Source organism: Corvus cornix, chromosome 6, assembly GCF_000738735.6.
Source record: "Corvus cornix cornix isolate S_Up_H32 chromosome 6, ASM73873v5, whole genome shotgun sequence".
NCBI classification, from domain to species: Eukaryota; Metazoa; Chordata; class Aves; order Passeriformes; family Corvidae; genus Corvus; species Corvus cornix.
The window spans coordinates 4333152-4359983 of record NC_046336.1 but is presented as its reverse complement, the minus strand read 5'-3'; the positions used below and the strand labels follow the sequence as shown (position 1 = coordinate 4359983).

At 38.0% G+C, this 26832-nt stretch overlaps 1 protein-coding gene across 10 annotated transcripts in view; it reads left to right on the top strand.

Moving 5' to 3' along the window:
- PLEKHA1 (pleckstrin homology domain containing A1) overlaps positions 1-25982 on the top strand; it is a 31259-nt gene extending 5277 nt beyond the window's left edge. For 2 of the 10 annotated variants that reach the window (XM_039553834.1, XM_010407976.3), the window contains exons 2-12: positions 8351-8511; positions 9911-9967; positions 10686-10731; positions 12166-12263; positions 14658-14789; positions 15613-15756; positions 16650-16718; positions 18872-18936; positions 19682-19745; positions 20081-20170; positions 23451-25982. In XM_039553834.1, coding sequence (XP_039409768.1) covers positions 8371-8511; positions 9911-9967; positions 10686-10731; positions 12166-12263; positions 14658-14789; positions 15613-15756; positions 16650-16718; positions 18872-18936; positions 19682-19745; positions 20081-20170; positions 23451-23780 — 1236 coding nt within the window. In that variant the 5' untranslated portion in view covers positions 8351-8370 and the 3' untranslated portion in view covers positions 23781-25982. Of the gene's footprint in view, positions 1-8350; positions 8512-8936; positions 9192-9910; positions 9968-10685; positions 10732-12165; positions 12264-14657; positions 14790-15612; positions 15757-16649; positions 16719-18871; positions 18937-19681; positions 19746-20080; positions 20171-21266; positions 21372-23450 lie in introns of those variants that run through there. The other 8 variants (XM_039553836.1, XM_039553841.1, XM_039553835.1 and 5 more) reach the window with 8 other exon arrangements.
- Positions 25983-26832: the final 850 nt, after the last annotated feature.

The following is a 26832-nucleotide window of genomic DNA, read 5'->3' as shown; positions in this document are numbered from 1 at the left end:
GTCTGCTGATTCAGGACTTCAGGATTTGGTTATCTTGATTTTTTTTATCATTAACCTTTTTCTTTTGTTTCTTCCTTAAATCAAGTTCACTGCAGGTGCTGTAATTTATCTATAATATCTTCCTACTTTGTGCTGGTGTCCTGATTTTTGGGTGGAGGAGCATGACTCCTTCAGGAGGTCCATTTGCTGCCTTTTTGTGGGAGGCAGCAGTACAGTGTTGAAACCCAGCCTGTTGCATGCTCATGGTACATCCAGGATTTCCAGGCTTGTCAGCTGTATGCAGGATTTGGGATTCTTCTGGAGTGTTTCTCCCTCGCTGTGTATAGGTCAGACAGCAATCCCACAAAATGCCAGGAGCCTGCCTGGTACTTTTGGGATTATTCTGTGGGTGGAGGGGTGTTACTCTCCCTACACACTGTAACTGAGGTTTTGAGAAACACCTTTGTCAGTGCAGAGCAACAGCTGGGCAGTAACTGTTACTTGTGTCACCCTACAAATAAGGAGGAAGGTGAGGAAGAAGGCCAGCAGCCAGGCATGGGCTGTACCTGACATGAGGACAATTCCCTGGGTTTATGGCTTGGTTCCAAGTAGGAAGGCTGCTGGAAATGAATTCTGTGAGAAGTTACAGTGAGTGATGTGCTTCGAGTGAAGTGTTAGTGTGCTGGCACTGTGCTACAAAACCTGTCACTGCAGAGCAGCTTTCACTTTATGGGGTTTATCTCTGTGTTGGGTGAGACTTTCATTAAATATGGCAGACTGGGATTTGATTTTTCTTAATTTAAGATGTATAAAAAAAAGGAGGGGGAGGGTAATGTCCCAAAAACTTTGCCATTTGATGGGAGCTTAATTTTCTCCTCCCACCTCGGTAAAGAGGAGCTGGTGGGTTCTATAAATGCACATTGGTTCTCTTACATCAGGCAGACAAAGCCCTGTTCTTCCTGAAGAGCTTTCACTACGCTTGCACTTACTGAAGAGCTCTGAGATTAGTCCTAATCTCTGGGAATCCTTGTGTAGGACTGATATAATTGATAAGTGAGCTGGATTCTGGGGGAAATATCAAGTCTTTGCAGTAGAGGGAATTTTGGCTGACATAGTGGATTATACAAACACAGTCTGTACTGTAAATATTAAATGAGGTAAAAATTGAACAGCAATGATTTTTTCCTTTCCAGAGTGTTAACGTAGGTGAAGCATTGCACTTTTCTTTATTCTGCATCAAAATTGCTAAATTAGATCTATAAAATCAAAATTGATCATCAGCTTTGTGTGCTTTGTTTTCATTAAATCTTTTTATATCTGTAAAAGGGATCAAACCAAATATTCACCTGATAATGTTCTTTTCATTATTTGATATTTGAAATGAACTGAAAATTTTAGTTATTTACAGTGCTTTCTTTAACAACATAAGAGTGTTCTGTGAAAACTGGAGATACAGCTAATTTCCTAAGCAGCTGGCCTTTCCATTTCTTGCATACTTCCCAGGAAGGTCTGCGTTCATTTATACTGCTGAGTTTATGCCCGGGATTCAGAGTGAAAATCAGCAAGACTGGCTCAAAAATGGCAAACTTCGTTATTCAACCAGCCTCACCTTCTTTTTGTGTTGGACTTCCTCAAGTCAAATAAGCTTCACCAGGATTTGTAGTTTGATTCAGATGAGAATTTGAAAAAAGCTGGGAGTGTGTGGAATTCAAGTGCTTGGAGTGGTTGGCCCGGATGAAACAGTGACTATTATTGAAATTAAACAGGGTTTTTTCTAATGACTTACTGGTAATAATAAGTAATCCTAATAAGTAATGTGGTGATTTCCTGCTTGATTTTTAATTTGTTTTGGTTGTCGTGAATGGACACTTTCTATAGAATAGACATGTAAGCATATTCAAGAACAAGGACCTAATTTGTCATATTTGGAGTTTTGCAGATGGCACTTATTCAAAATTTTGAAAAGGCTTATTAAAAAATTGTAAATATGAATCAACTTTGAACTTGCATTTTGAAGGATTTTAACTAGTATGTAACTGAAATTAATAAGCATTAAAAAACTTGTTTTGAGTCATGTATGAGATACAAGTCAAAGTGAATTAGAGTAACTATATTTTTTTTCCTTTATTGTATTTATCTCTGGTTATATCTCATTTTGAGTAACTATATTATCTAGGCTTAATATAAAGTGAAGAAAATTACATCTGACTGTTGTAAAGACTTGGTATTATTGAACATGTTCTATGACTGTTTCTCAGCTTTGTTATTTTACTTTATTGCCTTGTAAGCTGGTCATCATTCATAAGTTATTAATGCATAAATTTCAAGCGTGTATTTTTATAATGGCCTTGTTGCACAGGATGCTTCCTTTTGTTTGTGTTAGCTCAGTGCATTTAGAGGGACAATTAAAATAATTGTTTTAGCTGGGCAAAAACCATTAGTAGGTGAGGTTGGGTTTTTTTGTTTTGTTTTGACTTAAAAGGTCAGTGATAGAGAGGAGTTTTGCATCCTGTGCAGTGCATTTCCTCATTCCATCATATCCCAGAGCCTTTGGCTGCTGTTGCAAATACCTTAAAATGGAGGAAAATAGTTTAGTTAAGAACAGGAAACATCACTCAGAGAAATTTCTGCAGAAGGTTTTGAGGAAGTACCAGTCTGTCCCATCATGGAACTTGTAGATCAGTGCTTGAGAAAGGCCAGGGGATGATGGACTTGGGTAACTTGAAAGCGTTTTCCTTGGAACTTCAATCTTCCCCTAGAACATACAGAAATTTTTCCGAGGTGAAAGCAACATTGCAGGATAGTATTGAATGAAATCAATCATTTGACTTGCTGAGGTACACTGGAAAAGATGGGAGTGGTTAGCTTACCCTGATTTAACAAGTGTTCCTGGAAAACAGCAGATCAGCATTTTGAACACAGAATCATGACTGGCTAAGACTTAAGTTCAAGATAAGGCTGCTGGTTTTGTTAGATGAATCATCGCTGCAATGATGATTTTTCTATATTGTGGCCTGCTTGGAAGTTGGATTAGGTACTGGGGGAGGGATGTATCTTTTGGCATTCCTCATAGTTTGGTCAGGGATAGGAGAGGTCAGTGCTACTTGTATTTCAGGTTTTTTTATTTGGGAGACTGACTTCTGGTTAGGAATTCTCTTACAGGTGAATACTGGCCTTTTGCAGCTGGTTTTTCCTTCTTTTTGACTACTTTAGAGAGGGAATCTGAATTTAGGAGGCAGTGTATCCTGGAGACTTGCAGTTTTCATTTTCAGATGTAGTTAAAAAGTTGATCAGAGTGTCATAGGCTGCTAGCAAATCAAAGGCATGTCTTTTCTGTTAACAGAAGTATCCAGTGTCTGCTGTGCCCTCCAGGACAAAAATGAATCAGTGGAGGACCTTTGGGAAATTGAAAAGCTGGACTTGTAATTTTAAATCCATCAATTCTGAATTATCTTTTGTTGTCAAAAGAATTGCAGCCAAGTCACCTCTCCAGTTCCTGGATTAGTTCTTTGTGGGGTTTTTTTTGTCATGTTTTTTGTACTTTGGAAGTTGAATGAAAGGTGAGCAGGGACATTGTCTCATAGTATAAGTTATCTCTTTAGTGGGCTGCCTGTGCTGGAAGGTTTTCAAGGAAGTAAAAAGAAATTGAACTACTGTCCCTTGAAGATTTATGTGGCTTGTTTTCAGAGGCTGTTCTGAGCTGGTTGTCTCAGGGTTGGAATTTCCCTGTCCCTGCTCCCTTTCCTTGTTCTGGAAGTGCACAAGAAGGAAAGCTTTCATTGCTGTGTTCTTCAGGGGATAAGCAGAACGGTCTGAGCTCATCCCTTCCCCTCGGGAGTCAGTAAATGGTCAGTAAAAGAGATGACCAGCTGGAGAGCAGCTGATTTACAGCAGGAAGCTGAGAGTAATTGCCTAGGCAAAAGCCAGGAGCCCTCACTAATTAAGCTGTCCCTGGAACTGCAGGAAAGACTGGAGATCGCTGGGGATGCTGCTTTACCTTCCCTTTGTGGTGCTGGAGCTGCTGTAAACAGCAGAGCTTAAAAAGGGAGGTGGGGAGGAGGGATGGGCATGACTCATGGCATCATTTTATATTTATCAAGTGGAGGTGTATGAATGTTGTTCTTCATTTCATAGGGATGAGTAAGTAGGTAATGTATGTTTCTTAATCTTCCTAGCTGATAGAAGAAAACCCCAAAGTCATCTCCTGGGGTAAGTTAAATCTGAAGTTCCAAATGTCCACACGTTAAAGAGCAGGAAGCAGAACTGTTCGTCTAAACAAAAGAAATAAAAGTAATAAAATATACCCAAACCTTGGGGAAAAGACATGTAAAATAAAGAGATATTAAGTGCTCATGTTGTATTTATTAATCAAGCTCTCCTGTGGTAGTGCAAAGCCTATTGCATGGTCTTTTTGTAAGCACAAAATTCTGCTTGCTTTAGTCAGCCAGTGGTCCTTGGTTTGTACCTACCTGTGGAAATGAAGTCAAGGGAGAGATTGGGCCATAGAGATTATCTGGCACCTCACTTCAATCTTGTCTAGTCTTGTACTTGAAGGTACGAAGGCTGCAGCCAATCTGTAATGGAGGTGAACTCAAGAACAGGTGCTGGTGGGAAACTAAAAATAGGAATTAATGTAAGAGAGTTCAAGCCGTGTGTTATAAATGGTGAAAAGGAGATGCTCGTGTGCCTCTGCAGGTCCTACTTGTGCAGTCATGCATTTACAGTGAGACTGGGGAAGGTGATCTGGGATTTTTATTTATAGTGGTGCCCAGGAGGCCAGGCAGCCCTCAGTGTGTGATATAAATGTTGGGGAATGTCGGTGTGTGCTGTACCTCAGAGGAAGAGAGTGGGGAGAGGGGAAATCTGAGAGAAGCTGGGCTGATGAGGTATGGACCTACTTAAATTAGTACCCTGCTGCTGGAAGGGGGGATGTAAGGCTTCAAAAATAAGTGACACCTCCTGTCTGGATTATAACACAGCCCTCCAGGAAAAGAATTTTAAGGAGCTGAGAGTTTTCTGAATTCTTACAGAGTGTTACTATATGCCACAAAATAGGTTTTCAAAAATCTCTTAGTTTCTGGTGGATTATGGCAAGAACCAGGAGGAAATGGGCCACAGGGATGTTTTTCCTGAAGCAGCACTGTATCATTGACCCACATCTCCCCTGCCCTACCCTTCCACTCCAGGGAGGGAAGGCAAAATGAAATGAAGTTGTATGTGATCTGTAACAGGTTTGATGCCTTCAGCCTTTCTAAGAACTCATCATCTTTTTATAATACTTGATTCTAGAAGAGTTAATGCACTGTTCTGTACTGCAGGTTCTGCTGCAGAAAATAACTAAGGGTGCGTGTAATAATGCTGTAAAGTGTACAGACTTGGAGATTTTTGTTTCATAATTGCTTCAAATAATTAAATGAAAAATCTCATCTGTGCAAGACATGATCTGTATTCTGAAGACACTTTTAAGATGAAGTTCTGATGAATTCTTAGGCTGGTGGTCTTCCAGCCAGATTTCCTACACTGAGGAATTAGAGTTCTGCAATTCCTTATATGAATCATGGCAATTCCATCAGTGCTTTTTTCGTCTGTCTAGAGTTGTAGGAAGGGTATCGTGGTGGTGGTTTTGTCATGTGTTCAGTCCCTTTAGTAACTGGAAGAAAGGCACAAATTGATTTTTTTTTTTTTTTTTGATGTGCATTGCAAATTGTGGTTCATTAATGAAGGCTGAATAGAATTGCTATTAATGTACAGGGGAATCTTGCCAAGGTGCAATATGGTTTAATAAGCAGGCTTTTAAAACTGGAAAATGGTTGGATGATACTGTGTTAGAATTCAATTTGTTATAAAGTTAAAGGGCTTTTTTTTTTTTGTCTCTTATTATTTAAGACTATCAGTCTAACAGAAGTCTGTAACCCCATGAGGAATTTTAAACTAATTTGAAGAAAACAGCAGGTACACAATTTAAGTTTTAGATTAGTGTTAATTTATGCTATATTTTCATAGAGCACAGAGTAGGTGCAAATAGAATCATTTTGTAGGCTAGAAATTAGCTAGTAGTAATTTGAAATATAAAATATTTATTAATTTAGGTTTGGGGGGGGGTTTTTTTTGTCTGTGAGGGTTGGTTTATTGACAAATAAGAAAAAGCTTCTGGGTCTTGTCTTTTGCCCTGGAAAAAAAACCTTCAAGTATTGCAGTAGCTCAGCTTTAGCTAATTGTGTGTTCATAATGGAGCATTATGAGCATCCTCCTTTCATTTTCCTTAAAAGGATTTCTGAAACATAGATTCTCTTATAGGGGAAAAGTGCTTTGAAAATTCAGTTGGTTTTATTCAAGGATTCTTAATCAATCCGTATCTTGTTTCAAAAACAAGTTTTCCTTGTTTCGTTTTCTTCACATCTGCAGAGAACACAGCTTTAAGTCTGCTCAGACAGGAAACCAGCCACCAATATTTGCTTTTTTTAGGCACAGGGCTTTTCTGGGCTTCATAAACTGTTGTTATGAAGCCCGAAGGGTGTCCTGGAAGTGCTGGATGATTTTGTTGAGGGACCACCTGCCACAACTTAGGGCAATACTGGTAAATGGCAATTTTTATATTCATTTAAATGAAAACAAGGTGTGATGCCAAGTTCTGACAGATTAGAGGTGTCATTTAGAGAACAGCTACCCTTGAGCTTTCCCTCAGATGTGTTTGTAGGGAGATGTTGCTTCAGTGTGAAGTGATCCCAAGAGCCTCAATTGAATTACTGATGATTGTTTGTTAAAGTAGTGATATTGTCCTGAGTGCTCAAGTGTTTATTTTTGTATTCCTTATAGTTATAACTTGATTACAGGACTGGACTTAGATCTGTGATATTTAGATTGTGAGGAACACAGCAAGAAAATTTAGATTACCTTAGTAAATTTTCTTACTTGATTGAAGAACAAACCTTTGCATATTTAAAGCATTGTTGCTGGTAACACACGTTTTAAAACATGTTTCTCAAAGTGGTTGAACCAAAATTCTGCTTGTATTGTAATTAGGCATATAAAATGACAGCTGTAAATACAAGTATATCTCTACATGTTTGTATATTGATAAAAATCAATCAATCAATTCCCCCCAAAAATGTGGATATCTGAGTCCTTAAAATAAACACTGATTCTCTCCCCGAAACAACACTTGAAAAACTGTCTCATGTTTTGCTGTGGTATATCAATAGCTTGCTACAGATAATTATCAGGTGTCTGTCTCATTGTGTATGTAAATGTATTTAAATCAAGCAACCTTAAAAAAGTATTAAAGAATTCAAAGAAATGCTAAAATGAAACTTCCACATTACATGGTTAAAGTTGGAAAAGTTGGAAAATGATGAAAAGTGTGAAGTGCTTCAACCTTCTGTGTCTTACGTTAGTATTTTTGGATCTGTACTATTTCTGAATTTTGTAACAAAATGTAAAGACTGAATCATTTCTTTCGTGCCCTGGGAAAGATGGGCATCAACCTGATTTTTATCATTTTTAGATGAATATGCAGATTTATCTTTGGTCTTACAAGGCTGGCTCTTAAAGTAAAATGACTGTCCCATAAAATAAAAGGAAGCAAAACCTGTGATGCAATAGGCTGCAGTAAGGCAGAGCCACAAAAGGTGAAGCAGGCAAAATGGCAATAGGTGGGCACAATGCAGCTTTTAATTTAATTTTTTAAAGCTAAACAAACAAACAAACAAAAAGCCCCTCCAAAACCCCCCCCAGCAAAAAAAGCGCCTGACATCCTCAGACCTCAGTACCATGAGCAAAGGGTGTTTGCCTGTCTCTTGGTGCACATACAACTTCATTTTGGCTGTTTAGTATATAAGAATGAAAAGATGTCTGTTCTTAGACATGTTTAGACATGAAGTGCTTTTTGTAGGAGAAAAATGTGAACAGTGTTTCTAAAAGCTTTTTTATTGCATTTGCCTAAGCAAGATATGAAAAATTGCATTGGGCAGTCGAGCCACTGCCAAAGATTCTTTCTTGGCCATGAGAGGCAATGTCAAAGGAGGAAGTGTAACCCCACTGCTGTCTCAATTTTGTGCACGTTGTGAAGGAGAACTTTTGTTTTTCAGTGATCTTGTCAAAATTAGTCTTGATGCTCATCTGTTGCTTACCACTTGTAACTTTACACTTAGGCTATCAGATCTGCTAAATACATGCTTCAAAGAAGTATGAAAGTTCTATGTAAAAGTTCAGTGGTGCTGGTGTGGGGAGCAGCTACGCTTCACTTACCCTTCCATAGAAACTTCTTTAAGCTACTGGTTGAAACTGCTCAAAATGTCATGGGTAGGCACAGAGCAGTCTTAAAATTAGCACCAAGGAACTTTGCTTACCTCCTGTGCTTTTTGTTGTGCAGTGTGATGTCCAGGGTCAGAAATGCCTTATGTGGATCGCCAGAATCGTATCTGTGGTTTCCTAGACATTGAGGAAAATGAGAATAGTGGGAAATTCCTGCGGCGGTACTTCATTCTGGACACACGAGAAGACAGCCTGGTATGGTACATGGATAACCCACAGGTGAGGTGTTCCTGGCAGGAGTTTCCTGGTTTATGTCAAGTTTGGGTTTTCCAACAAATTCGCAAAAGAGAGGTGGGGTTTGGTATTATGGACCTGGAAGCGGGGGAAAAAAAATCATTGACATAAGTGAAATAATTGTAAATCAGTTTAGTATAACCAGATGAGCCAAATCACACACCCAGGTGTTCAGTATCCAGGTGTTTCATTCACCTTTAACCTTACGTGGTAGTGTGTGGTTTTCCTTGCATTACATATTCCTTTCCCTCAACAGAATTAGTCATTGAAAAGCAATTTTTAATGAAACCTGCAGTTGCAATCCAGCATGGATGGTGTATGAATGAGGACAGTTTGTATCCATTGTGATGGAGAGCAGCCATTAGATAAAAGCTACTTTTACAATTTACCTGCATCCCTGTGTTTTCTAGCAGAGGGAAGAACAGATAATTGCTCAAGGTTTGGGCACAGAGACAGTGAGAGCGTAGGATCCAGGTCAGCTGACAAGTGCCTGCTAGAAGAACATCCATGTACGCTTCTGCCAGGAACAGGAGAGTTAAAAAGCAGGAGTCTGCTGTTCAAAGGAACCAGCAAAAACAAAATGTAAATGAAGTGCAGCTCGATGGATGTGACTTGTGACTGAAGCATTTAGCAGTTCTCACTGAGGAGAAAAAGAATTTCTGGAAGTAAGACAGACTTCAAACGTTTGATCTCGATGAGTGAAACGAAGCAATTCAGGGCATGTGGACAAAATCTTGAAGTGCTGTAGAAATTGCAATTCCTCAGAAGCTTTAAGGCTTAAATGATATTTGCAGTGCACACCCAGGCCTAGGTTAGGCCTTTTATTTTACATGTACAAATGAAAGGGTTTCTTGCAAGAGGCAAGTTGAAACTTCTTGATTTTCTTCCGCTGCTTTAGTTTTGAAGAACTGTAGGGTTCTTATAACTATGTGAAGGCCATTCTAAATCCCTGAAGTGATTGGAAAATATGTGAGATGGCCTTTGAAGTATCTGACATAATAGATGAATGTCACTTCTTGTCCCTTCCGCCTGCCCTGGTCAAAGTACATGAGACTCCAACATCTGTTAAGGAAAAAGTATTCTTTCCGGATTTCCTGGATGCAGACCCACAAGAATCCTTTTTCCTCTAGTAAAATACATAAACCTCTGAAACAATTACTGTTTGTATTGTTTCTAGCAGTCTTTCTGTTTTTAGTTGATTAACAGATGTGTGTATAATAAACAAGTAGTTTAGATCCTGTTTCAAGCATACATTGTGCATTGTCTATAAAAATATGTAGGATTTTCTTTTTGTTTGTGGAATTACTTGCTTTTTATGCATAAAAACTGACTGTGGTATGAGAATAAACTAGTTTCACTTTGTAACACATGTGATTTGTTTCAGAATCTTCCCTCTGGATCTCCACCTGTTGGGGTCATTAAACTTACCTATATTTCAAAGGTAAGATAATTAATATGTGAGATACTGGTTAAATTCTTGATGGTAACTACCAAGGGCCTCAACTTCAGACAAATTTAAATGCCACTTACTCCTTTTGCTTCTGTGATACTCCTGAATTAGAGAGGTGTTACAAACACTTCAATAGGTTCAGGTTAAAAGAAGAACAGATTAATTACTGTGTTGCCTAGGTTTATTTAGTGATTTCAAACCTCAGCTCTTTGTGCTCACAGAATTGATATTTCAGTTCTTTATGAATATTTGAGTTCCCATTAGTCTTGGAGAAAATACAGGCCTTTTATGAAGGGGAAGGTAAGTCCTTGGGTGTGATAGCTTGCAAGTAATAATGACCTTTAGTAGACAGGACACAGACTGTGTACAGTTAGTTCTAAATATGTCTGAAAGGGAACTGTGAACTAAGAAAGTTTCCATGGTTAAATTTGTAGCAGATTCTGCATTAACAAATAAATGGAGAAAAATACTTGACCTTTTCTTGGTTTTCTGCTCATTTCTCATTCTTCCTTTGCATTTTTTGTTGTCAATACTGCATCTTCCCACCTTCCTTGTTTGTCTTTCATTTTGATTTTTAATTCTTGTTTATCATTGTGCCCGACCAGCTTGCTGTGCTGCTAATCTTTGAATTTACCCACTTGAAAGGGAATAAAACTTGTGATATCTGATGTGTGTTTTGTGACATTTATAATCTTAATTTCCCTTCTAGGTTAGCGATGCAACTAAGCTGAGGCCAAAGGCAGAGTTCTGCTTTGGTAAGTTCTGGCATGTGCTTTGTGCATCAAGTGCCTTCTTCAGCAATTTGGAACAAAGATAATGTTCTGCAGTTCTGGTACCAGCTACAGCTGGTAGTGTTTAAAAAATAGCTTGTAGTCACTTTCTTCTTTAGTATGATGGAAATGTTGGCTTCCTCATAAGGTGTTCTTGTGTTTTTTCATATTGCAGCCTAATGAGGAGTAGGTGAGAGCTGTTTTTCAGATGTCTGAAATTTTTGAGGCATTAATAAGCACTAAAACTTGTTTTCAGAGATGTGGCATGCCTGTCAGCTGTGAAGACAAGAAATGTAACTTAAAATCTGTTTTACTGATAAAAGAGTTGATTTAATTGATCCTGAAATACTGTCAGACAATGCTCTTAGGTCAAATTTCAGCTTCTGTTGCTGCACAGAAAAAAAAAAAAAGAAATTTTTGGGGTGCCTTCTGGGTTTAAACTTGTTTAAAATTTACTGAAGCTTTAGATAATCATAGAGCTCCTTCTGGTTTTAGGCAAGTTCGTGGTGTGTCAGTTCAGTGCCATCTACAGATTCCTCTGCACATGTGTGGAGGGCTTTGTTTTCAGCACTTGTAAAGTTTCTCCTGTCAGTGGGCCAGCTCTAAAACACCTTAATGATCCAAGATGCTGGCTCAAATGTCTCTAACCTATTAAAGTGGTTCTCATACTTTCTACAGGAAAAATACAAATTTATTGTCTTTTTATTCAGATGGTTTTAATTTTAAATTTAATTTTATTGAGATGGTTTTAATCACTGTACACCATACAACCTATTTCAAGAATTACCCATAATTTTTTTTTGCTGTTGCACTGAAATTTTTGTCCTTTTTAGATAAAAGATGCCAGGTGTTGTGAGGTAGAGATATAAACTGACTAAAGTATGTTTCTCTGCCAAATCATTAAGTACAATAAAATTTGTGTTATAGCTGTCTTAAAAGTTATTTGGTCCTGTGCATCACGTACTTAGTAATTAATACTGATTTTTCCAGCAGTAAAAAGATTTTTTAAAAAAGTAACCATAGTCGTGTTTATAATGTTGTTACAAAGGATAAGAGATTCTGGGCAGAGGATTAAAAGGAGAAATTGTAGAAGTCCCCAGGTATAAAACTTGTTGCTTGGGGAAATTGAGAAAGAGGAAATAGAACTGCAGAATAGTTTGGTAAAATTCAAGACTTCATAAAAATCATTTTTCAAAGTCTGTATGATGCCATTTAAGTGGAGAGCTTAAATTACTATTTTTTTAGAATAAAGCAATCAAGTGGATCTGTGTGTCTTAAGGTGACTTTCTAAAAAGAAATGCAGCAGAGCACTTATCTACTTTAGATGGAATTTTCATCTGAAATAAAATCTTTTCATGATGATGTTAAGTTTGCTCTTAAACTTCAATGTTCTTAACTTTTCATAATGGTTTTTAACAGTTATGAATGCAGGGATGAGAAAATACTTTCTACAAGCCAATGATCAGCAGGACCTAGTTGAATGGGTAAATGTTCTGAACAAAGCTACCAAAATCACAGTAAGTGGTCGAGTTGATATTCAGCAATGCTTTCCAATGGTGACTGTCTCAAGGTGCTTAAATGTAACCTTTGCCTCCAGTTTTTATCACTGCAAACAAGTCTTGGCTTGGCTTTTCAGTACTTGGAGAAACTGTACAGAACTCCCCTTAAACTTGAGTTTAATTTACTTTTTGAAAATTGGACAAAAATGGGATTATCTTTTTAAAATTACAGCATGGGATGTTTTCTATTAATTTAAAATTAACTGTGCACATTTAATATTATTTGAACTATCCAGAAGACACTTGAAAGCAATGACAAGATACATATACTTTTCCCTGCTGTCTAAAGTTGGTATTTCTTAAAGTATCACTAAAATAATGATCAAGCACATCATGCCAGGCTCCAAAGGCTCTCTCCTGATTTCCATGCAAAGAAACATTAATGGTTCTTCTGGTAAATGTTAAATTTCTGGTTTGTACCAGGACAAATTGTTATCTCATGATAGAAACCTCCACGTGTTATCTCAGTCTTTTCAGGAGGTGGAAGTTAATGGTTTTGTTTTCTCCAGTTTTGGGGAAGTGATGACAATGAACATTTCTGAGAGCACACCCTTACAAAGAAGGGGTTGTGAGCATGGGTGCACACATTTGTGCTTGTTGTCAGTGACTTTCTCATTTTTAAGTTGTCTAAGGCTGTTTACATAGTTCTTTGCATTGTTTTAATGCAGCCCATTCTTTGGGGTTCCAAAAAACACTACTACTAAAAAGTGTAATGAATTTTAAAAACCCCAGAAACACAAAACCTTCTCACTTGGGTTTTTCGTGAGGAGGATGCACCACAACCAGGCCTGAGCTGTTTCCAGTTGAAGAAATAAAGTGAATAAATAAATAATTAATTGCATCAATTTAGAGTGAATGCTATTTATCATCTGTTTAACTTGCATTTTAAATGGCTGACGAAATCATTAGTATTTTGTCTTTGAAGGAATGAGCCTTTGAACCATTCATCTGTTCACAGCTCGAGTACAGTATTAAGTACAGCCAATTATTTAATCAAATAATTAAGATCACTCAATTATTAATTACAATATGAGCATTACTTGCTGCAGACTGCAATCCTCCAAGATTCATTGCATGTTTTAGTCCTCTTGAGTGCTGATAATTTCAGGATGACTGTGAACCTCTGCAGATTAGCACACTGTACCCATTTTTGAGTGCTGTTTGAAAATGCCTCTGTGTGAGGAGGTGGTTGTGGTCTTGGTCTGCAGCATTTTCAGTAGGAGTTTGTGACAGCTGAAGCCCTTGCCCACAAAGCTGTAGCTACAAGCCCTTGCTCTTGAAAGGCTGAGGCTTATGAGTGTCTTATCCTTCAGTGCTGGACTTGGCTGGGGATGGAGTCACTGGCAAAGGGGTGGCCACCAGGACACTGTCCTAGGCTGACATCTGCTCTCAGCACTGTCTGTACTTCTCTGCAGGCTGTATTTTGTAAAATAAGCAGTCCTGGACACAGGAACTTGAATCACAAACTACAAAGTAGCTTTGTTTTCTTGTCTAGATCAGTTCAGTTCCAAGTTTTGAATGTGTCACAGTCTTGGATGGACAATTTGTATGTCCTCCTTTCTGAAGGAGTTTGTATGTCGTCTGTAAATACCCAGTAGGTTTCTGGGTGGGGTATTTGGGTGTGACACTTGATCTCTTCTTGTTGATCTAATTCTTATATTAGAGGTGAAAGGAGATTAGAAGTGCAAATGTCTTAGGTAGTCAGTGCATTTCTTAGGTTAAAGAAGTTTTCTCAGAAACCTGAGTAAACATTTTAGAGCAAAACACAAGGAAAGCAAATTCCTGTGGAGTTTGGATGGCTTTAGTTCCACATTTGAGAGAATTATCTAATAGTTATTGATAGTTAGAAGTAGGTAGGTGGGGTCCTTTTGGACAGAATTTAGCAATGTATGTGTGATTAATGGGGGCAGTAACACACAGTCTTCATGCCCAGTACATGTGAGGGCAGATGTCACACTGGTCAGACACCCTGTGTGACCAAAGCCCCAGTGTTTATGGCCTTGCTGTGCTGGCTCTGCAGGCACTGGGCCGTCTCCACTTCTTACTAAAACTGAAAGCAGCTGAAAAATAAAGAACCAGTTCTATAAATTGGCAGTGCTTCTTGAAGATTAAGTCAAGCACTTTATGGCAAAGCTTGCAACTGGTTTCATCCAGTGAAATGTCTTTATTGGCACCAGTTTTCTCTTGAGCACTAAAGCATAGTACTTACAACAGATTTTTGGGGAAGCAATTTCTTGCCTTTCACAATTAGTGAACATTTGTTAAATCCTGCTGAAAACGCCTCAGAATTCTTGTGTAATGTTTAGGGCTTTTTTCATGAAAGTGGTGTCAATTCTCACATTCCAATTGCAGGTACCAAAGCAGTCTGATCCTCTCTGTCAAATGGATAATGCCAATCGGCAAGCTGAAAGCCCAGGTGGAAAGAAGCAAGTCTCTTACAGGACAGAAATTGTTGGTGGTGTTCCCATCATTACTCCCACCCAGGTAAAACCCTCCAAACAAGTGGGTTATTATTTGATGCAGGGAGCTGTATTCTATATGCACTTTTTATTCCTACTGAGTGGGGGGTTCTAAGGATTTTATTCCTTTTATACATCAATTTTAAAGAATTGCTTGAATACTGATTTTTTTTTTTTTTTGCTTGCACATCTGTTGTTATTATAATAATTTATGTCTGTGTGAAATTAATTGTTGGTGTTAACAGTGATGAAGTTCTGCCCCTTTAACAGAAAAAAGTTGCAAGGAAAACTGGGCAAAAAAGTTTGAGGTGGCACAAGCTTATGGAAGTAGAATCTATGCAGTGCTAAAGATAGAACTGAACCTGTTGCTGAAAGTTTCTGAGCTGAAAATAGTTGCAAATTAGATGAATATCATGTAAATGGCAGTATACTCCCAAACTGCATTAAAAAAGTTGGTGAATTCTGATGTCTTGTAGTCCTAGAAATAACTTTTTGTTTGCTGTAGCTGCCTCTAGTGTTTTGCCCATGTTACAAGTTTGCACTAAATACATGCATGAGTTTAAATCTGTACCATATTTTTTACTGAGTGTTTGTCAATATTATTTGAAAGTACTTAGCACTTTCTTAGTTAGCTTCTAAGAGGAGCTTACAAGGACTTAGCCCTTGGAGAGTCTCAGTTGTCTCTGGAAATCAGTTAAAATACTTTGTTCTTTCAAATTGAAAACGGGATTTGTGAGCATGGGATGATACAGTTATTTCCTATTATAACTAGTATAGTTACTCCTTGACCTTTAAAAAAAACCAAAAAAACCTGAGAGTGTTCTGAACTTTCCTGCTTTTGTTTCTAGAAAGAAGAAGTCAGTGAGGGCAGTGAAGGGGCTGACAGGAATTATTTGAAGCGGTCACAAAGTCACCTTCCTTATTTTGCTGCTAAGCATCCCCCAGATAGTGCCATTATCAAAGCTGGTTACTGTGTGAAACAAGGAGCAGTGGTAAGTGTTATTAAAAACAAAAGACAATCACCAGGAATTTTATTACTATTGACAATAATAAGGATAACTAAAGATAAAATTTATCCTCCAGTAGCATTTAATTTATAGCTGCATTACTTCCCTTCAGTGTGATGTTGTTGAAGATATTTTAGCGGGGTAAAGTGTGTGCACAGACCTCCATGTTATGGTTAGTGCATGCAGCTGGGAATTTTCCTGCTCTACATTCTGTAGAGATCCTTTTTTTGCTTATTAAAAACATCTAAATTGGGACAGAAGTTCAGTGCCTGCTTTTTGAACCAGTAAAATGTTTAGAAAAAGCTGATTTTTCGGTTCAGAGGAAGAATTGTGCAGTTTATCAGACTGATTAACACAAGTGGAGCTATTTGTGTGATGCTTTGCTAGAAGAAGGAACAGATAGCTCAGATTAAGCAAGATACACATCTTTGAGTTCTCAGACTCTTTGTATCTTGGATTATGAAGCTTCTTTTTGTGACATCCTTTTTTTAGTTAAAAATAAACTAGAAACCTATGATGTATTCTCTTTCAATTTTTCCTAATTCTGCTGTTGAGTTTCTACAGTTTGAATAAATCTTATAATAGAAAATAGTAGCTTAAAGAATTTTTAATTTTCGCAGTTTTCATAAAAATTTATTAATTGGGTAGAGCTGTGCATAATTATCTTGGGGCAGTAAAGATACAAAATTTGTAATTATAATAAACTGCAATGAAGACATAACTCAAAATTAACAGTTATGACTAAATAGGAATTATACAGCATCATATACTATAAATAAAAACTAAAATTATAATATTCAATATATGCATAACACATGACATGTAAGTATTTTTTTATAAATAAAATATAGAAATATTTATTTCTTTTCCCTTAACAGATGAAGAACTGGAAGAGAAGGTACTTTCAGCTAGATGAAAACACAATAGGATATTTCAAGTCTGAACTGGTAAGTTTACAATTCTGTGTTATTTTCCAGTAACAGTTGCAAGAAGATCTGGAGGAATATGCTTGTGTTTGAAAAATGTGCTGTGCTGCTCCTGCAGCTCGTGAGTCTGTGCTGTAATTACTTTTCATGATTGGGAAGAACAAAAAAATTCATAGGGCAGCCATTAATTTATACTTCAATCAGTTTGGGAAGCTGCCTGTAGGGCACTGAAAAACAGTAATAAAATACACTCTACAGTCACCCTGATTTTTGTGTTAGTACCTTGTTTCATTTTGCACTCTCATATAATTGATTGTGTTGTTGCAATAGCTGATCACTGTGGGAGAGACAAAACTGTAATCTTGCAATTCTTCATTGAAAGTTAGAATTACGTTTTCTCATACAGATGATGGGATCTTCTCCCACACACTTGTTTCACCAGGGCAGCCAAGATGAACAAAAAACTCCTAATTTTCTGTTCAGAAGCAACACTTGCAGAGTTTCTTTTAGTTTCATGATCTTTCTTCTTCCCTTGTCACTGTAAGTTTTTGGCTGATTTTGACCAGATGTTATGTGCCTTCAGGCTTCATTTTAAAAATAAATGTCTGGTTCTGAAGACAGTTAAGTGTGGGATTCCTTTTTCTGGGAAAATAGACTAAGTGTAAGAAAATCTGTACCTTAGGAATGAAGCCTGTTTTGTAGAGTATTATAAATTCAAAGGAGTGTTTACAGGCCAAACACACGATGTAAAATGTCAAGAACCCAAATTTCAGGCCGTTTCTAAAGTGAGCTTTGATTTCGTTTCTAATGAGGGCATCTCTGACAGTAGCAGGAGTTTGATCTTGCATCGTTATCTTTGTTAAGCTGTCAGCATAACAGTTCTGACTCATTGCCTATAAGAAACCCTCTATTTTTATTTAAAAAACAAATCTGAGCTCAGCTTGCTCACAAACAAGTTCTAACCCAGTGAAGAACTGTACTGTGGGAGACAACAATAGAAGGATGGTAGAAATACCTGCACTTCTAGTGTTCCATCATGCTCCTTGAGCATGTGTCGGTCCCCAGGAGCACAGTGGAATACAGGCAATATGGGACGCAGAAAATTGTAATTTCTGAGCTGAGGTTTTCCCTCCAAGAGGTGTCTGGACTCCAGAGATGATCTTGCAGTTCACAGTTGATGTGTTACTTTGAAAATGTATTGCAATTGATGATTGAATCTGAGAACAACAGAGAGGGGATAAGAGCACAATAACTGAAAACACTGGGATTTAAACTCTACGTGGATCTGCTATAGAGCAAAATGATCTAATGAAAACTGCTCTTTGAGGCTGGTTACATTTGGGTGACATTTGCTGTTTGCTCAGCGTAAATCTCCTAAGTTATCTGTTACAGAAATAGTAGGGGAAGTCATTCCAGAGCTGAAAGTTTCTGTTTTATCTGGAAGTTGTAGCCAGCTGAAGCAATCCATTGTAACTTGGCTTAAAGAAAACACAGTAGGAGGTAAAATAAGTTGTTTGTTTGTGGTTTACTGCAACAACTACCGGAAAATAATAGTATGTGTGACATTATGTTGTCATGGGAAACATGAAAGTGTTTCTGTTTCAATGTTCTCACTTTTTTCCTGTTGTGTGAAACTTTAACACTTATTTTTGTTATGGTAACAGAATTTCCAAATGCTTTGAGAGTACTTGCTCTTTCAGTGGTCTTACAGGAGTGGTTTCTTTGTATTACTTTTAATTGTATTAAGTACAGGATACAGTTAATCTTACTTAAAGCCATATCATGAAGTCCAATTAACAAAGCATCTTTTATGGTAGCATTTCATAGCAAATTAATGTAATCACAGTTTTACTGAAATGAGCTGCTCGAGGCCAGAGTCAGTTGTCTGATCTGGTTAGAGGAAGAGGACAGGGTGGTTGTCTTCATTATGGTATGGAATTAATGTTTGGTGGGGGGGGGCAGGGTTTACTTCTTGATTTGTCCTCCTCATTGCAAGTGTCACGGCTGGTTTAATACTTAAAAAAGCAAATGAAATTTGGTTGACATCACTTTTATCATAAGTGACTGCCTTGAAAGGCTCATTTATGTGAGTCTGCTGTCCTGGCCTCTGGCTTTCAGTTCTAGTTGTTAGATACACTGTACTAAAATATGCAAATATGTTTGGTTTTTTTCAGGAAAAGGAACCTCTCAGGGTTATACCACTAAAGGAGGTCCATAAAGTTCAGGAGTGCAAACAGAGGTGAGGAGGGAAGCACTGATGCCATTACATGGGATGGAATTCCCTGCTTGGTCATGGCCAGGCTGCTCCTTGGAGAACTGTTCAATAACTTCACTTGATGTGTGCATGTGGGGTGTTCTCTCTTTATGGGACAGCACATAGTTTTGTGCATTAAATGGGTTTTGAAGGTTCTGTATTAATGTGTTTCAAACTTGTAAGTTTGGACAAGGGTGGAACAAGGGAATATCATGGAACCAAGAGTTAGAGATCTGTGGGTGCTGTCTCATCTGAGGCAGCAATTTCAGGAGTCTCTATTCTCTTATATTATCTCTACACCTTTAGAGGACATTAACTCATGTTAGATGGGTGAATCTGGCTGATAACACTCTTCATCCTGCTATTTCCCTCCTACCAAATGGTAATTATATCAAGGAATAATTGCTTTTGTAGCACTTGAGAGATAGTGATTTTTTCTATTTTTTCTTTAGCAAGCTACTTACAGAAATTTGACTAGAATGGTAAATATTTTTAAACTTAGCATATGATTTAGAATGTTCCTATTAAAAATACATGTAGTAGCACGTGCGCCACTGGTAAACTAAAGAATCTTAGGGCTAAAATTAGTAAAAAAACCAATAGTAAGTGATAAAGAAATGCAAAAGTCAGACAGCAAATGCTCTGATTCTCTGCCAGCCCTACAGTCTTGTTAAAATACAGTGGGGAAAGTTGTACTTGCTTTTGAAGTATTTTTGTATTTCATTTGCAGTGATATAATGATGAGAGACAATCTCTTTGAAATTGTAACAACTTCTCGAACCTTTTATGTGCAGGTAATTTCTTTATTTAAACTTTGGGCAAACCCAAGGGACTGCCAGAGTTAAATGCAACTTTAAAAGTGAAATAGCAGCACTTCTTCACTTTGACTAAGCCATGATTTTCAGGGGGAATGTAATCTTCAGGATCTTTTCTTTACTGCTTTATATAGCTGTATACATTTAATAGTAAATTCAGAGTAAGACCTTAAGAAATGTCTGGGTTAAGAAATAAAGTCCCTGTGGCTTTCAGTAGGAGGCTGAACAGCAGGGTTAGGCTGTTGTGCTCACACAGGTGGTGGGACAGTGGGCAGGCTGAGTTGATGTTGACCATGGTGGTGGTGTTGCTGCAGGCGGACAGCCCTGAGGACATGCACAGCTGGATCAAGGCGATTTCTGGGGCCATCGTGGCACAGCGGGGACCTGGGAGATCAGCAGCTTCCGTACGTCATCCTGCCCCTCACAGCAGATGCCATTAGCTCGTGTTCACTTGCGCCACTCCGTTCTGGTTTTTTTCCTTTTGCCTCTCCTCTCTCCTGTCCTGTAGTGACGTGGCCTCTCTGCATGAACTTTCAACCAGACTGGCATCAAATACTTGGTGTTTTTAATTGAGTACTTTAGTTGTATCTGTGACTTTCTGTGCATTGTTTGTCTTGAACACGTAGATAATGCCGTGCTAACCTGGAGAAGTCCAGTATGATCTCTGTCACTACTACTAGTTTGGGAGTTAAATTAAAACTTTCTAATTCCTGCGAGGTGTTTCTGCTAATTGCTGCGTTTTGCTATCAAATGACAGTATCCTAATTTGTTTGTAACAACTCTCACTGCTAAATTGTCATTCTCTATTGCTGATAGTTCACTGTATATGCAGATACAGATGAAAATTTAAAGTAACAGATCTGTGCTCACATGGATTAGTTCTTGCTGTTGGAAATGCAGTGAGAACAGCATCTTGCAGTACTGAACTGGGGCACTGTGACAAGTGTTAATATTTCTGAAGCCACGTGGATGCCAGCATTTCATACCTACTTGCATTTAAACCATATTAGATGTTTAGTACGAAGGTCATTATCTTGTGGAAAGTAGTGGGAGTTACTCTGGTGTCACAGTGTCTCCAAGTATGTCCAGATGTAGCAACAGGAATACTTCACAGTTCAGATGTTGCATGCTGTGTTTTTCATTTTCTGACTCTGGGATGTTTTGTAATAAACTGAATATATCATTACCCCCATTATCTGAAATCTAATAATGTAAACCTTTTTGACTACAACTTTTGACTACAAATTTGCATTGATACCATGTTTCTGGTAACCCAGCCTAAGCTCTAAGCCAATTTTTGGTAGCTGCTTCATGCCTTTAATTAAAACTTCCTGTTACAAATTTTCTCTTTTTGGGGGCAATGAAAATATGCAGGTAACTTTTCTTTCTGTATGCTTTTTTTCCTTTGTTTTTTTTTGTGTGTGGGGCTAACTGAGCAATGTAGCTATGACTGTCTGCATCACTTCTTGTTCCCTCTGTTGTCCTCTCTCCCAAGTCCAGGTGACTCTAATCTTAGCTTTGCACTGTGTTCCAGATGCGGCAGGCCAGAAGGCTGTCGAATCCTTGTATACAGAGGTATACATCAAGAACTGGTGAATGCAGCACGTATGTGGGCTCTCATGGAAACTTGCCTTCTTAACAGAGGGCTAGGACTAGACACTAATTTGCACTATAAAACAAACTAAAAAATAATGCTACCTGTTGTCATTACCATTACTGACAGCTAACTCATCAATAATACCGTTCACTTACAGGTTTGCACTGTTTTTTCTTGCTTTTAAAATGATTGGAAATGAAAAACGCCAAAACCACTGCTTATACTTCAAAGCACAGTAAATATTTAAACATAAGTGATGTGATGTCACTTTACTAGGAAAGTACTAAAGCTAATTTGCATGAGAGTTCATATTTCCATTTTACTTTACATTTGTTTTGAAACTGCGCAGAAGCAAGATTAAATTGAAGCTACCCACAAACTGATGCAGATGAGTGCACACAGAACATGCACGTTGTAACTCCAGGATTTGGAAGGGTCTATAGTAGCCTGATTTGCATGGCTTATAAGGTCTCTGCATGAAATGATTAGTTCAAACAAAGAAGTATTATAATGTATACTCGATGCATTTTCAATGCAGTGCACCTTAGGAGTAGTGCAGCAGCACAGCCTCTTAACTGTGAAATTACAGCTACTGTGGGTAGTAAAATCTGAGTATCCTTCAGGGCAGCTTAGCAAAAACTCATAGAGATCTTGTCCTAATATCCCTTTCATCCTGTTTGGTGGAGTAAAATTATTAATAAGAAGAATAGTAGGTAAATCACTGAATCATATGTTCTCCTGAAGCAAACATGTTTCTTAAAGTGGAGTATCAAGTCAGGTATGAAATAAGGCAATGTAAATGATGTGAAATACTTCAGTGAAATTGAACACCAAACTCAAGTCCAAAAAAAAGTTGCACAGCTTCATCCAATAACATTAAACTGATTTATAAAAAGAAATATGGTAGTACTTGGCAGAATCCATTTTGATTAAATTTATTAATTTATATGTCATGAGAATGTCATAACATTCTAAAAGAAATATGAAAAACTACTGTGGAAAAAGTATGGAATTTATGATGTATATTTGCATCTCGGACACACATCTGTGATGGTTTTTTGGTTTTTGGGTTGGTTTTTTTTTTTTGCTAACAAATGTGCTTGAGAAATGCCTTGATTTGTGTGTGCACATGGGTTGGCAGATTCCTTTAGTTCCTGGACTAACACTGGTGATGGCAGAACTGGCAGCAGCTGCAGCTCCTAATTCACACACAGCATTTGGATCAGAGCATTTCAAACCCAGCACTGCTCAGGGATTGAGACATCCTGACAGAACTGATAGATGCAATGCAGAACTCAGGGAACTTCTTGTTCCTGTGCTGGGGTTCAGGCTATCCTAGGACGTGCAAATGGCATCCCATGCCTGTGCTTCAGACAGCTAAATCATTCCTAGGTAGTCTGGGAATTTGTTTCTGTCAGTAAATAAATGGTGGAAGATTATTTTCAGAGTTATGTAAAGGTCAGCAGAGTAATGATAATAAACATAAAATAATAACAATTAGAAGGAGCAGCTTAAGTATCAGTTCCTTTTCTAGGTTGTTAACTTTGGAAATTTCTGTATAGTCTTGATAACATAAAATTTTTGTTTGGTCCCGGGGAGAAACTGGGGAGATTCAGTATCCCAAGAAGAGGGAACAGTAACCATGTGCATTACTTCAGGATTCAGGATACGAGTGCTTGATTCATATGAATAGGTCTGAATACATTTTTCTTTTGGAAAGATGTGACTTTCAGTGGCCTTTAACCTGTGTATCTTCAGAAGGTTATTTAACATCTTAGTAGAATGAGGAGCCTCAATTTGCTGGACTATATTATGAAGTCTAAAGAGCTGCTGTGCTTGATTGAAGAATTTAATTTCATTAAATGCAGCAGCTGATGTTGCTGTCACATGCTGCTGTGAGCTCACACTCTGTAAAGCAGTGCCTGAGAAAGCACCTGCCTCCTACTGCCGTGGCTGATGCTTCGCTTTGTGTATTTTCTGTCTCGATTATTTATTTATTTTTTTTTTTTGTGAGTGTGAAATCTGAAACTGCATCTTTCCAACGTGACATCAGTCACTTCATCTGACACGGTCCCTTCTTTTTCCAGGAGCATCCCGAGTCTTCTTCCGAACCCGGCCATGCTGTCCGTCCTGCCGGCCCAGCCACAGCCAGCTCACATTCCACAGCCGCTCACGGCAGCCCTCTGGTCCCAACCCCTCACCCCAAACCCCCTGCCTTGGAGAAGCGAGGATTTCACGAGTCTTTTACCAAGGCCAAGCCAGGGAGCTACAAGATCCAGGCTGTCGCTCCAAGAGAATCAACTTCCAAAGTGACTGAACGGGGCCCCTGGGAACCCCGGAGCAAAAATGGCACTCAGGAACAGGATCCTGGCCTTGTGGATCTGGATGATGCAAGCCTTCCAGTTAGTGATGTGTAGGGATGGAAGTGTTTGGAGAATGATCCATTTGTTCGGTCCTTTAATTTCCTTGCTCGGACTTTGAACCAAAGAAAATTCCAGGAAATGAGAACAAAAAATAAAAAAACCGGAGCACTGCTGTTATATATATGTGTGTGTGTGTTCTGTGCACACATGGGTATATATAATGTTTGTGTGTTGCCTTGCAGCTGAGGGTCAGAAATGGACCTTAGGCGTTTTCTCAAAGCCTGATAGTAAATTGCTTACTAGGGAGGGGCCAAACTGCACAATTTAGGAAATAAAACCAACCCAAAACACATAGAAAAAAAAGAAAAAAGTACTTCTGCAAGTAAGCAAGGTACCAGCAACTTCTAATTCCTAACCTGGCAGATTTACTAAATTTGCAACTAATGCTCTATTTTGGAGAACTTGTTGCCAACAAATGTGATTATTTAATTTCATCTTAAACTACAGTAAGATTTTAGGCATATATGAGAATTTTTTCTCTCCGTGACTTTCAGATACCAGGAAATGCAAAAATGTTTCTTCTGTTCTTTAGGATCAACAGTGTCAACTGATTTGTTATCAGAACAAGAATTCTGAACTCCCTTGGAATTCTAGTTATGGTGCTGTAAAATTTCCACTAAAATAATATTTTGAATAGTCAGCCTATTTTTGATGCACTCCTAAAGGTGGGTTATAACTTTTTGCACATTTGGATTTCCATGGACTGCACGTAGTGGTGTTTTGGAGGGGGGAGAAGAGAATTTGGACTTTGGAATTCGGACACTTTAGATCTTTTGAACTAAGTAGGGTTTATGTTGTGTTATATTAGGCTTTGCAGCAATTATGTTTTCTTAAATGTTTAAATGTTTTGTTTGGTTACTGTTTTGAGAATGGTTTCCTTCCCAGTGCTTTGTGAACAGTTCTTGTTTCTGTATTGATCAGTGGAAGAGCTCGTTGTTTAGTTTTGTTGTTATTGGTACTGAACTGTTCCTAGTCCTGCAATCGTGGCCTATAACTTTTGGTGCACTAAGAATCTGAAGTGCCTGTGTTTTCTCTCACGTTTTTGAAACACTTTTGGGTTAGTGATGTACACAAACCATTCTTACTGGGTTTGAGTGTTGGCTTGGAGTTGCTCTGGATAGCATAGTTCGAAACAGCTCTTTAAAAGAAGATTTATGCCAGGGGTACCAGTGTTCTGGTGTTGCACCCACTGCTGTGCAATATGTTCTTAAAAAGTGAGTATTTGTTGTTTGTGTACATTGTGTTATGGGGCATCAGCGATGCCAATGAGGAGAACCTTTACATTTCAAGTATTCGATTAGATGGTGTGTACTTTTCATCATTTTTGGAAAAAAAATGTTTGCTTTAATCCCAACCCCACAAATATCTCATGCTGCTGCTTACTGTGATCCCGATTGTCCAGCTTTGTGAGACTTTCTTTGTCTACTGGAACCTAAGATACATATCAGGCAAGTCCATCTTCTCTCCAACTTCCAAACTGACTTCCTGCTTGAGAGATATGGATGGCTTTCCCACAGCAATTTGTTGATCCCAGGATAGAATAATTGGTGTCATATAAGAATGGAATAGAATTAATTTCAAAACCTTAAATTATATCAGCACCTTCTTTTGGTTTTGGTCTATTTTTTTTTATCCATAAGCTAATTAACCACTGTCTGAAGGCAGTGGTGTCTGTAAATTACTGGTTTTGTTTGACTCTTTAGCTATATGTGAAAACTAGCACAGAATTGGAAGTTACTGTAAATGTCTGTACTAGTATTGTAGGTTTTAATTTCTATAAAAATAAACCAATAGCTCTTTCAAAGCTTATTTTTTCACATTATGTGTGGAAGACACTTTGTGTTGTAATATTTTTACTGTAGTCTAACATCTGAAATCACTTGCTCTGGTACAGCTTTCACACTGCATGGTCATTTTATTATATTTTGGTATTGGCAATTTTTACACATTGGGTGGAGGTAAAGCAGCTCCATTATGGGACTTACAAAAAGAGGGAAAAAGAGAAAAACGAAAAAAGAAAAGAACTACTGTTGTAGTTTGGTAGCATAGGGAAATATTTGTGGTTGGTCACTGTCAGGGTCTCCTATTTATCAGTACTTTTATAAATCTATGAAAATTGTTAAATTATTTTAGAAACAGTGCTGTAAATATGTCACATTTAAATTGTCAATAAATCAGTTTGGGTAACTTAAAATATCATCTGGTTGAGTTTCTTTGCACCATGGTAAATATTAGAGCAGTATATTCCTTTTCAGCATGTAAGAGAACAGATTCTCCTTTATCCAGCCATAACATGTCTTTAATTCTTCAAATCTGATCGGGTTGTGTAGCCTAAGAATGGAATTGAATAGACTGAGCTGATTTTCTTGTGCTGTTCTCAGTTTCTTCTGTGGAAGTTCTACATGTTTTACATGCAGGGGATACTTACCAGGTTCCTTTCCCACTAAAGGAAGGGGTGATGCAGAGTAATACCAAGTTATTATTTGGAAATGTTCAGGCACCATCTGAAAGGGGAAAAAAGAACAAACTATATCATGCATTTTTCTGTATTTATGGTGATGCATAAGAGAGGTTCTCTCTCAGAAATACTTTCCTGAAATGCAGACTGTACACAATTACCCAGATCCCACTGCCACCACCTGGCTGTGCACTCTGCCTCTGCACTGAAGAGGAAATCAAATTATTCTGTGTGGCTACAGATTTAAACCCACTGTGTTAAAATAAAATACTTACGGAAAATGGAGCTGCTGACTCTGCACTGCACCTTCCTGGAGGCGGCTGCTGAGGGGTGATGCTCCAGGATACAGTTTTAAGAAAGTGGAATATTCCTTAAGCCTTGTGGAATAACAGGATGTCAGCACCACCTAGGGGTCACACTCCAGCTTTAAAAATCAGTCAAGTCTAGTATTTGCTTTTGTAGTGTATTTCATACATAAAAAGTGATCTGGAGATTCCAGTTGTTAAGTCATTGGGCTGCTCCAGTTGGTTGGGTTGTTGTTGTTGGTTTTTTTGTAGGTTTTTTTTTTTTAATTTTTGCTCTTTTTTA